Raw genomic sequence first — 13321 nt, 5'->3', positions numbered from 1 at the left:
TCTGGCCCAGGTGTTTATGGCCTTGATGGTGTTGCCTCCATTGAGCTTGCTTTTGAGAATTTTTCTGACCCTTTGTGTGTATTCTTTGCTGACCACAGTTTTCACAGGTTCATGCTTGATGTTGTCCAGCTGTAATATGCCCAGATATTTATAGGCCTCTGGCTGGTGACACTTTATTGTTTGGCCATTAGGCATATTTATGCCCTCACTTTCAATGATTTTTCCCTTCTTCAAGGCCACTGTCAAACATTTGTCCAAACCAAACTCCATGCTGATATCAGTGCTAAAAATTCGGACAGTGTTAGTCAGAGAATGGATTTCAGTTTGCATTTTCCCATACAGCTTCAGGTCATCCATGTACATCAGATGTGAAATTTTGTGAGATTTCTTAGATTTTTGATAGCCGAGATTTGTCTTTTGTAAGATTGTTGACAGAGGGATTATGGCAATAATGAAATTATTATTATTATTATTATTATTATTATTATTATTATTATTATTATTATTATTATTAAATAGTTGTGGTGGAGTACCGAGCAATTGTTAGTGAGAACTTCTCTCTATGAATCTCTAGGTCTAATGTGAAGGTCTGACTGTAAAAAGTTGATTACACATGGCATCTTTACTCTACTTGTACCTTGTGGCATTGAATATAACTGTTCTTCTGAAACTTCAGGATACTTGGAACAGCCATTTGCATATATATATATATATATATATGGCAATGAATCAAATTTATGATCAATAGTCTCCGCAACTTGGAAAAGAGAGAGATGTCCTCATGCCACAACAAATAATCAGAGGCATTTCTTCCCTGTTTATTCAACTCTGACTTTGCAGTATATTTTTAGCACATTAAGCCTTGCGCTGGATTTAGAAGGCGAGAGCAGGGATGTGGCATCTGTGGGAATGCACCAATGTGTGCGTATGTGCTGAAGAGGGGGGGATCGAAGGATACAAACTCATCAACGGATCCCATAACTGATTTCAGGGCTTTCGTTGCTGTGATTTACTCCAAGGTGTAAGATGTTACTAGAAGGGCTACTCAGGAGTCTTGGGGTGGGGGCGAAGGGCCTTCAGGAAAAAGAAACCTACCTCTCCGCAGTGAATCATGGTGACAGCGTCTGTCATAGATCTAGAATTACACTTACAGCTGTTGCTCCGTGTGCCGTCCCCTCCCTGGTGGGCCAGTTTGTCATATTAAAAGGTGATCGGCTTACACATGCTCCCGAATGGATTCCCTAAGCTTTGGCTATATATATAAAAACCCCATGCGCTGTGGAAACTGAGCCACACAGCCAGCTGGACCAGCAGCCAGGCTCATATTCTTGGTCAGCGCTCCATCCTGAATCGAGAGAGAGTTCTCCTGGGTTCAAAAGAGCTGGAAGACGGGGTCAACGGAGAAGACTGGACGAATTTCCAACCATGACCGTCTCCTTAGAACAAGCGGAAGAGTTGCGTCTCTACCAGCAAACGCTTCTCCAAGACGGTCTCAAGGACTTGCTGGACCACAACAAGTTCTTGGATTGTGTCCTGAAGGTGAAAGGGAAGGAGTTTCCATGTCACCGCTTGGTCCTGGCAGCTTGCAGTCCTTACTTCAGGGCCATGTTCCTCTCGGATATGGAAGAGAGTAAGAAAAGGGAAATCAGCCTAGAAGATGTGGATCCAGAAGTCATGGGCAAGATCCTTCATTACATCTACACCTCAGAGTTGGAGATCACGGAGCAGAACGTCCAAGATATCTTCTCCGTGGCCAACATGTTCCAGATCCCTTCCATTTTCACGGTCTGCGTCTCTTTCCTTCAGAAGCGGCTTTGTCTCAGCAACTGCTTGGCCATTTTCAGGCTGGGTTTGATGTTGGACTGTGCTCGCTTGGCAGTCGCCGCCCGGGATTTCATCTGCGACCGCTTTGCCTTGATCTCCCGGGACGAGGAGTTCTTCCAGATGTCCCCTGATGAGCTCATTGCCATCATCTCCAGCGATTCCCTGAACATCGAGAAGGAAGAGTCCGTCTTCGAGGTGGTGATGAAATGGGCCACAGCCAAGGACCGGGAGAGCCGCGTGAAGGCCTTGCCGGTGGTCTTTGAGAGCATCCGCTTCCGCCTCATGGAGAAGGATTACTTCAGGGACCACGTGGAGAAGCATCCTTTGGTCAAGTCCAGTCCAGAGCTTCTCAAGAAGTTGCAGATAGTGAAGGACGCCCATGAAGGGAAATTTGCGGTGGTCAAAAGAGTGAAGAAAAAGGGGGAGAAGAAGACCGGGGACAATGTCATCAATGGAGGAGTAGAGGAAGAAGGTGTTGAGAAAGAGGAGGAGGAGGAAGCAGAGGAAGGTCTTCCAGGAATCTTGAATGACACCATGCGGTTTGGGATGTTCCTTCAAGATCTCATTTTCATGGTCAGTGACTCGGGGGCCGTGGCCTATGACCCGTCAGCCAATGAGTGCTATTACGCCTCGCTTTCCGCTCAGATCCCAAAGAACCACGTCAGCCTGGTCACCCGGGAGAACCAGGTCTTCATAGCAGGGGGGCTTTACTACAACGAGGACAATAAAGAAGACCCAATGAACTCCTATTTCTTGCAGGTAATGGATAACTCTCCCCAATGTACATGTTTCTGCTTCTGAGCCAAGAGCTGTATTGGTCTCTTGTTAGAATGGGGAGTCAACCCCATGTGATTTCAACTTTTATGGCATGGCTTTAGTTTGACTCTCTCTTTTATGTATCATATTGGGAGGAAGGGGATGACTCTGATGAATATCTATATATTGCATATATTCCAACATTTTACAAATGAAAACCAGGTTGCATATAACACAAGTGATATAAGAATGCAGTCAAGTTGGGAAAACTTTATAATGAAGAAGAATGCATTAGCACTGCAGTTTGCTTTTGCCAGATCCTACTGGGAAGGGCAAGATGATTCCCTCTTCTCCTCATCTGAAAGCTACATCCATACCTTGAATTCAGGGCCCTTCCACACAGCCAGAATATTAAGGCAGATAATCCACAATATCTGTTTTAAACTGGGTTATCTTGGGTCTACACTGCCATATAATCCAGTTCAATGTGGATTTTATACAGCTGTGTGGAAGGGGCCTCCGTTTGCAGGAATGGACAAAAGTTAGGGGAAAGTGGGAAAATGAAAGATAAACTTGGACATTTCGGAAAAACAGATGAGAAAATGGGATGACAGGATCAATCAGGATTGTGCCTCCCAAATTGGGATGGTTTGATAGTGTAATTAGTTGGTTAAAAATGGAACAAATCCCTTTCCAGATTGGAGAAAAGGATTCTCTAGCCCAGCATCCTGTTTACAATGAGAGACAAATGACTTTGGAAACTGATGTGCTCCCCAGCATATGGTGTTTAGAGAGATTTTCTGGTTTCAAAAGACCTAAATATCAAATAGGTTCGACTGGCCATAAACACTAGTGGGCTGTGGCTTGATCTGACCAAGGAGCCCAGTATCTCGATTTTAAAAGTGCTTGATTTTGACTCTTTTTCTGGAGGTATTTAAGCAGAGTCTGTCTGGGTAGCCATGTAACTGACATGCTGTGCAAACACTCTGCGTTGAGAAGGCATTTCAACTTCCAAAGAAGTCTTTAATACTTCATGATCCCAGGAACCCCATAATGTTTTAAACTAGGGTTAGCAAATCTGTATTTTGGGGAACATGGGACGGACTATCCCAGAGGGCAATGGACTCTCCTTTATTCGTGGTTTTTAAACAGGACTCTGATGACCAACTCTTGGAAGTGTTTTATCTGAGCTCTCTTCATTATATATATTTCAGCATAAGCTTTACTAGTTATGCAACTCATTCAATGACACTAGGTAACAAAATTTGAAAAATGTTCTGTTCCGCATTTGAAAGTGTTATTTCCTGTTTAATTGTGTGGTACTTACTTTGAAAGTAGTTGTTCTACTCCTGAACCTTTCAATGTGCCATTTTTAACCTTTTGTACAGACCACAAAGACAGAGTTTTTGCAGTTTAATAAACTTTTCCCATGTTTTTATGATAGAACCAATTAGGAAATGACATTGATAACCCAGGAACAAAAACAAAGTTACATAGTGTAAGCTTTGAAAGATTATAATCAGGCACAAGAAATATTGTTAATTGCTATCAAGTTGGCTTTGATTTATATGATTGAGACATCTCAAAGGTCATCTCGGACCTAGAAAATACTTGGAGAAACCATGGAAAGCAGTCCCACAGATATGGGGGTTATATTGTTTTATTAAAAATGCCACTTGGTACTGGTGGAATCCCAATTTCAAAGTTTGGGTCGTCCAAACTTGTAGATGAAAACCAAATGGAAAGATGATTTAAATCTCTCCCATTTGGACATATTCCAGCCTGGATCAGGGTTCCACAAAGAGAAGGAAAAGGAGCAGTGTTTAACCTAATCCCACATCCTCAAAATTATAAGGTTTAGGTACAACCTGGTGGCACAGTGCGTTAAAGTGCTGAGCTGCTGAACTTGTGGACCAAAAAGGTCCCAGGTTCAAATCCCGGGAGCGGAATGCGCACCGCTGTTAGCTCCAGCTCCTGTCAACCTAGCAGTTCGAAAACATGCCAATGTGAGTAGATCAATAGGTACCGCTCCGGCGGGAAGGTAACAGCGCTCCATGCAGTCATGCCGGCCACATGACCTAGGAGACGTCTATGGACAACGCCGGCTCTTCGGCTTAGAAATGGAGATGAGCACCAACCCCCAGAGTCGGTCACGACTGGACTTAACATCAGGGGAAACCTTTACTACCTAAACACCTTCCATGTTCCACCGTTGGGATTTTGGTCGTTCTCCTCTCCCATCTGGTGTGGATGGTACTATGGTTGCCTTCTTCTTCTTCTTCTTTGCAGTACGATCACTTGGATTCAGACTGGCTTGGGATGCCACCTCTCCCATCGCCGCGCTGTCTCTTCGGCCTCGGTGAGGCAGAAAACTCCATCTTTGTGGTGGGAGGAAAGGAGCTGAAGGAAGGCGAGCAAACGCTGGATTCGGTCATGTGCTACGACCGACTGTGAGTACCAAACAAAGTCAATGATAGCACCAAAATACATTTTGTATGGTCCAAAGTGATCACTCTCCCAAGCTGTGTCACATCATGGCTTAGGCTCTGACTGACAGTGGCTTTTGACTCCAATATCAGTGGAGTGATGGATCTACTTTGGATTTTAGTCTGAACTTTAAAGGATAGGTCTTGAACATCTCTTGGGGCATTCCATTGGGTTAGCATCTTCAATTTGTTGTTGTTGCAGGCATTCAAGTCTTATCTGGCTTGTAGTGACCCCATAGGGTAGGGGTTTCTTGGTCATTACTCTCCTGAAGAGTTATGAGACTGTGACTTGCCTAAGTTGGGTTTCCATAGCCAAACAGGGACTTGAACTCTGGCCTCTAGAGTCTTAGTCCAATACTCATGCCATTACAACATAGTTCATGCTAAAACTCAGACTGTAATCTGATTGTTTGTCCCAGTTCTAGTAGACCAGTAGTTCTCAACCGGTGGGTCCCCAGATGTTGTGGCCTTCTACTCCCAGAAATCCTGATAAACTGATTTCTGGGAGTTGTGGGCCAAAACACCTGGGGACCCACAGGTTGAGAACCACTGCGGTGACCCATTGAGTTGATGATGTTCACATAATTATTGACTTACTGTCAATAGATATGCTTTAGCCAAAAAGGATTCACCATTCCACCAGTATTGGAGGCACCATTTCACATTGACCAACAAAGCCAGCCATGGCAAGTGCTAAAAATAAATGGAATGAGTCCCTGCTAGAGTAGACCCATTGGATGCATGGCATTTACCTATATGCTGCTTTAACATTGAACTGTTGACTTTCCCATTCATTAGTCCCAACCTGAGTAGACTTATAAACTAGTAGTGCCCGGCCACGCATTGCTGTGGTATCGTCCTAACTGGGATTACTAGGGGAATCCTTTTTTGGGAGGTGATAGCTGGCCCTGATTGTTTCCTGTCTGGAATTCCCCTGTTTTCAGAGTGTTGTTCTTTATTTACTGTCCTGATTTTAGAGATTATATTGTTCTGTATTATTATACTACAGTAATTATTATATATTATATTTATAATCCTATAATATCTGCTTAGAACTTGATTATACTATGAGGCTGCTTCTACACAGCTGTATAAAATCCACACTGAACTGGATTATATGGCAGTGTGGGCTCAAGATAATCCAGTTCAAAGCAGATACTGTGGATTATCTGCCTTGACATTCTGGGTTATATAGGTGTGTGGAAGGGCCTTGAGTCTACACTGCCATATAATCCAGTTCAAATCAGATAATCTGTATTTTATAGGCATTGTGGAAGAGGCCTAACTGAACCCTGGCTGTTCCTTGGCGCCAATGTGGCCGAGGGGGTTGCTAGGAGATGAAGTGGGTGGGGCTTAAAGGGGGCAGGGCCTACCCTTCAGACCAGCAGCCAGGGTGAAAACGGCTCTTCCTCATCATCTAATTTGGACTTTATTTTTCTAGGTTTTTTTGTTTGAAAGACATAGAGTGGATGACTATGTCTTTTGTGACCAAATTTGGTGTGATTTGGTTCATTGGTTTTGTTGTTTGCTCATTCCTACAAACGTACATTACATTTATATATATATACTAGCTGTGCCCGGCCACGCGTTGTTGTGGCATTGTCTGGTGTTGTTGGTGAGAATTTGTTGAGGTAGTGGTGGTATTGAATGTCTGTTGTATGGTTGTCTTTATGTTGAGTATGCATTTGGTTGTTTGTGTACTGTGAAAGTGGTGAGGATAGAGGACACTGTTTATGTTGGATTAGTGAGACTCTACTTTATATTTGTAATCTTACATTATCTGCCTAGAACTGCCCCTTCTACACAGCTGTATAAAATGCACACTGAAGTGAATTATCTGGCAGTGTGGAGTCAAGATAATCCAGTTCAAAGCAGATAAATAAGATTATAAATGGGTAATATAGCTGTGTGGAAGGGCCTTGAGTCTATACTGCCATATAATCCAGTTAAAATCAGATAATCTGTATCTTATAGGCAGTGTGGAAGAGGCCTGAGGCCTAACTGTGCCTGTCCCCTGGACTGAGTAGGTTGCTAGGAGACCAAGTGGGTGGAGCTTAGCCCTCTAACTGGCAGCAATTGGATAAAAACAATAATTCCTTTCCCTCTAATTAGGACTTTATTTTTCTTTTCTTTTTGTTGTATCAACCTAGAGGCGTGGATGATGGGTTGTGTTGTCAAATTTCGAGGTTGGGGGGCCTGTAGTTTTGTTGTTTTGTCCGCTGCCCTGATGCCATCACTCTTTTATATATATAGATAGATAGTTAAGGCAACACATACGTAACTTCCATTTATCCCATGGGTCTACTCCAATCAGACCATTTGAAGCAGATCCCTTCAACATGATCTCCTTCACACATCTTGGACTATAATCCAATCATTCTGGGGATAATGGGTGTGGTAGACCAATGCCTCTGGAGGATATCAGATTGAAGGAGACTGGCTTGAATGATTCATTTCAAATTGCACCATACAAACGCCGACTTCAAGAGCATGCTTTCACCTTCAGCGTTGGTCCCGGGTGCTGTTTGAAACATTACTATAATCCCCTTTAATTAAAACGAAATGCCAAGTGATCCCAGAGCAGATTCCAGCAGCTCAAGGAGCACACAGCAAATAGCGATAATCAAGAAAACGTTAATGACTGTAAAAAGCAGCCTAGAAAAGCAATCACAACATGGTTTTTAAAATACATAAAAAGGGGACATCTGAAATTAAGAGCCTGGGATCAAAATAACGCTTGGCGTCCAGATGCAGAGCTTGGAAACGTTACTTTTGGAGCATGCTGGTTGGGGATACTGGAGGCTGTGGTCCAAAAAAGTAACTTTTCCAAGCTTTTCCTAGAATATGTAAGGAAAGATAGAAAAGAAATATGCCCAAAAGATGACCAATGTCATCTAGCATTTTTGGATTGAGAGAACTATTGGAAAACTAGTGCAGGGACCATAATCCAGATTGAGAGTGTGGTGCTGACCGAATTGAGAAGGATCTCCTTTCCTGTCTAAATTAAGGAAATCATACGGTCTTTCTTTCTTCCAGGTCCTTCAAATGGGGAGAATCGGACTCCCTTCCTTACCCGGTCTACGGCCACGGCGTGGTGTCCCACAATGATCTTATCTACGTCATAGGAGGCAAAGGAACGGATAAGTAAGTGCCAGGGAAATGGAATAACATTGACAACAAAAACAGAGGCTGAGATTCTGCTGGAGACCTGCACTTGAGTAGCACTTCATCAAGAAGTCCAGTCTCTGTACAGTGGTGGATCCACTTTGGGTTTTAGTCCAAACTTTAAGGGTCTTGAGCATATTTTAGGAAACAGCTCAGCATCTTGAATTTGTTGTTGTGTGCCTTCAAGTCATTTCCAACTTATGGTGAACCTAAGGTCACCATAAGTTATCTTGGCAATATATTTTTGGCCATTGCCCTTTTTGAAGAAATGACTTTCCAAGGTTAGTTTATGTGGCCAAACAGGGTTTCAAATCCTATTCTCCAGAGTCTTTGTCCAATGTTCAAATCATTACGTGTTAAAACCAAGACTGGTCTCCTATTGTTAGACCAGTTCCAATATACCTATTGAGTTGATGAAGTTTACCTACTGACTCAATATTTAACAACTGCTAATTGGGTCTAGTCTACTTGGTCTAGAGCAGAGGTTCTCAACCTGTGGGTACCCAAATGTTTTGGCCTTCAACTCCCAGAAGTTCTATCAGCTGGTAAACTAGCTGGGATTTCTGGGCAGTGTAAATCAAAACACCTGGGGACCCACAGGTTAAGAACCACTGGTCCAGAGAGTGGTTCCCAACCTTTGGTTCTCCAGGTGTTTTGGTCTTCAGATCCCATAATTCCTAACAGCTGGTAAGCTAGTTGGGATTTCTGGGAGTTGAAGTCCAAAACAACTGGAGTACCAATGGTTGGGAACCACCAGTCTAGACAAATAAGATTGAATTCATCATTTCACCTGGTACTGTAGGTATAAGACACCACTGGAGAGGAGAAGGCACAAGAGATACCCAAAGTTCTGAACCTATTTGGAAGACAGATTCATATAGGAAGCTCATTTGGAAGGTATAGACTCATAGCACCATGGATAACTCTTTAAATCCAGGCTAACAGCTATACAAGATTCATAGAATAGAATCACAGAGTTGGGAGGGACGTCATGGACCAACAAGTGCAGCTAAAGTATCTGCAGCAGATTCACTCCTTTACAACTGTTGGAGATACCACCCATCATTGCATTGAGTGAGATCAAAAATTGTTGGAAAAAGTCAAGATTTTGCTGATAGAGAGTAAGCTTTGGGATGGTTCTGAGGTTGAGGGATGAATGACCGAGAAGGTCCACATCCTGATCTTAGAACATCAGTGGTTGACTAATGGTCCCTATCTTTTTCTCTCCTTTAGAAAGTGCCTGAACACTCTGCTGGTCTATAACCCAAAGAAGTTTGAGTGGAAGGAGTTGGCACCCATGACAACCGCCCGTTCGCTCTTTGGGGCCACCATCCACAACGACAAGATCTACGTGGCTGCAGGAGTGACCGACTCGGGGCTGACGAATGCAGTGGAAGTTTATGACATTGCGGCTGACAAGTATGTATTGTGCCCATCCTGGAAGGAGAGCCAGAGCTCATGGGTTCATAGTGCTGGGGTTTTTTGATAGGCAAGGACAATGATGCCACCTGCCACTCTCCACAGTTGTGCCTCTGTGGGTATTTCCAGGCAGTGTTTCACCATTCTTTATGATCTCAACTACTATGCAAATAATTTTGGGGTAGCAAATACACTATAGATGGGACTCAACTCAGCTATACCAGCAATTACTCTTTGAAAGATAACACGATTTTTGTTCCTGGGTTATAAATGTCATTTCCTAATTGGGTCCATCATAAAACACGGGGAAAGTTTATTAAACTGCAACAACTTTGTTTGTTTGTTTTTTGCGGTCTGCACAAAAGGTTAAAAATGGCACATTGAAAGGTTAAAAATGTCAGCCACAAAAACAAGTACAGTAGAGTCTCACTTATCCAAGCAAAACGGGCCAGCAGAACTTTGGATAAGTGAATATCTTGGATAATAAGGAGGGATTAAGGAAAAGCCTAGTAAACATCAAATTAGGTTATGATTTTACAAATTAAGCACCAAAACATCATGTCATACAACAAATTTGACAGAAAAAGTAGTTAAATACGCAGTAATGTTATGTTGTAATTACTGTATTTACAAATTTAACATCAAAATATCATGATATATTGAAAACATTGACTACAAAAATGCCTTGGATAATCCAGAACCTTGGATAAGTGAGACTCTACTGTACTTTCAAAGCTATTGCTGCACAATTACACAAAAATTACTTTCAAACCAGGAACAGGAAACTTTTGAAATGTTGTCACATAGTGGGCTTAATTATGGAGTGGATAGACTACAGCTCCCATCAATTTAGATGTACTGAGATGTCTACTATGGAGTAGGATTATAGATTCATAGCATTGGAAGTGGTCTCATGGTCCACCAGTCCAGCCCCTTGTTCAGGATCTCTAAGCTAAAGTGTGTCCGGCAAGTAGTATGGATTATGAACTATGGCTTAAGCTTTCTTTCCTGAAACTCCCTCTCTCCTCTGCTTTGATAGATGGGAAGCCTTCACCGAATTCCCCCAGGAGCGCAGTTCTGTCAGCCTGGTCAGCCTGTCTGGGACCCTCTTCCTCATCGGAGGCTTTGCCACCGTGGAGACGGAGTCCGGAGAACTGGTGCCAACGGAGCTCAATGACGTCTGGAGGTGAGGAATGTTCAGTGTTGGCCTTTGCTGGCACTCAGAGCACCAAAGTGAAAGCCTTACATACTTTTTAATAAATGGCACTGGCATTATCATTGAAGAACTCATAACTGGCCCAGCAAAAGGCCAGGTTCACTTGGGGATTCTGGGAGCCAAAAGGAACCCTTTCCAAACTCTCTGTGTCCAAAGTGGCTAGCTGGAATGCACTGGAAACAGAGAAGTGGGTTATGTTCCATTGACCTTTAGCAAGTATGGTAGTACAGTAGAGTCTCACTTATCCAAGATAAACGGGCCAGAAGAACATTGGATAAGCGAAAATGTTGGATAATAAGGAGGGATTAGGAAAAAAGCCTATTAAAGATAAAAATACGTTTTGATTTTACAAATTAAGCATCAAAACATCATGTTGACAGAAAAAGCAGTTCAATACATAGCTGCTGGACTTGCGGACTGAAAGGTGCCAGGTTCAAATCCCGGGAGCGCTATGAGCACCTGCTGTTAAGCTCCAGCTCCTGCCAACCTAGCAGTTTGAACACATGGCAATGTGAGTAGATCAATAGGTACCGCTCCGGCAGGAAGGTAACGGCGCTCCATGCAGTCATGCCAGCCACATGACCTGGAGGTATCTATGGACAGCGCCGGCTCTTCGGCTCAGAAATGGAGATGAGCACCAACCCCCAGAGTTGGACACGACTGGACTTAACGTCAGGGGAAACCTTTACCTTTTACTACGAATTTAGCACCAAAACATTGCAACATTTACTACAAAAACATTGACTACTAAAAGGCAGACTGCCTCGGATAATACAGAACATTGGATAAGTGAAGCTTGGATAAGTGAGACTCTACTGTATATTGCCTCTGTAGTAGTGATTCTCAAGTTTGGTTCTCCAGATATTTAGGACTTTAACTTCCAGAATCCCTTTCCAATGGCTGTGGTGGTCATGGCTTCTGGGAGTTGAAGTGGAAGGCATCTGAAGAGCCAATGGCAGAGAGCCATTAACCTAGATACACTCCAGGTATTCATCATATCGGATAGCCATTCATAGACTTCTCATGAATCTCCATGAATCTCATTCTCCACTGGGCATAGTTTTATACATCTCTAATTTGACACTAGGAGCCTCCAGTGGCTCAGTGTGTTAGAGCGCTGAGCTGCTGAACTTGCAGACCAAAAGGTCTCAGGTTCAAACCCGGGGAGCGGAGTGAGCACCCGCTGTTAGCTCCAGATTCTGCCAACCTAGCAGTTCAAAAACATGCAAATGTGAGTAGATCAATAGATACCGCTCCGGCGGGAAGGTAACGGCGTTCCATGCAGTCATGCTGGCCACATGACCTTGGAGGTGTCTGTGGACAACGGCGGCTCTTTGGCTTAGAAATGGAGATGTGCACCAATCCCCAGAGTCGGATATGATAGGACTTAACGCCAGGGGAAAACCTTTACCTTTACTAATTTGACACTCTCTCCACCCTACTCATTTTCCTTCTACTAGTCTGTCACTAGAATCAGCATCTACCTCGCCCTAATTTTTACCAACTCAATTTTGGACATTCCACTGTTTTGATAGATCAAAATTACGGTCACTTTTGGTCCCTAGCCTTCTTTTTCATCCACTGCAACGACTTAATATTTTTGTCAGTTAACTTGGCCCCACCTAGTGTTTAGTCTTGCAATTACAAGTTTAAATAGCCCGAGTTTCACTTTTCAACCCATTCCATTTTCTGACAGTGGTCCCGTCCTTAATCCATCAGTAAGTGGTGTAGTTAGCTATGTAACAGAGACACAAAAAAACCTATCAGTGAACTGTGAAGATAATAAGACAGTAGGAAGAGCACATGATGTGCATGAGTGCAGTGTGCACATTGGGATTAATGTGATGTACTTTTAGGTAGATGTGCATTGATCTTGTGGTGCATCCGTCCCATTTGTCCCTCTTTGTGGCTCTGCTATATAACAGCAGCCGTCTGCTGGATACAGACATTATGAAACCGTAGGATAAAATGAGAGGACTTGCCCATCTCTTACCTGAGTGTTTTCTGTCCTTTCAGGTATGAGGAGGAAGGGAAGAAGTGGGAAGGCGTCCTCCGAGAGATCCAGTTTGCATCAGGCGCTACATTTCTCCCAGTGCGCCTCAATGTTTTGAGACTAACCAAGATGTGATCCTGTCGGGACATCTGTCTTCTGCTCCTCTTTCCCCCCCAGAAACTTCCCTTCACTTACTTTTATATGTTTGCGTTCAAACGTTTCATGGTGCAGTGCCATTTCTTTTGTTAGATAAAACCAGAAAACGATACTATATCTGCTGTTTCCTGCCTCTTGACTTAGATTGAAGATCAAACTGAGAGAGAGATAAATGGGATTTTTTTAAAAAAGGAAAATTCTAACCGTACAGGCAGTCCCCAAGTTACGCACAGGATAGGCTATTTACGTTTCTTCTTAAGTTGAATTTGTTTGAAAATCGGAACAGATACTTTTTTAAAGTGTAAA

The 13321-nt window shown here is 43.1% G+C and overlaps 1 protein-coding gene across 1 annotated transcript; it reads left to right on the top strand.

Annotated features, from left to right (window-relative positions):
- Window positions 1-1040: 1040 nt before the first annotated feature.
- Window positions 1041-13132, top strand: klhl40 (kelch like family member 40). Its single transcript, XM_062984166.1, has 6 exons — window positions 1041-2583; window positions 4870-5030; window positions 8103-8210; window positions 9465-9650; window positions 10690-10836; window positions 12883-13132. Exons 1-6 carry the CDS (start codon window positions 1426-1428, stop codon window positions 12992-12994), a joined length of 1872 nt encoding a protein of 623 aa, XP_062840236.1. The 5' UTR covers window positions 1041-1425; the 3' UTR covers window positions 12995-13132.
- The last annotated feature ends 189 nt before the right edge of the window (window positions 13133-13321 follow it).

This window comes from Anolis carolinensis, chromosome 6 (genome assembly GCF_035594765.1).
Source record: "Anolis carolinensis isolate JA03-04 chromosome 6, rAnoCar3.1.pri, whole genome shotgun sequence".
NCBI lineage: Eukaryota > Metazoa > Chordata > Lepidosauria > Squamata > Dactyloidae > Anolis > Anolis carolinensis.
This window is presented reverse-complemented; position numbering and strand designations above follow the sequence as displayed.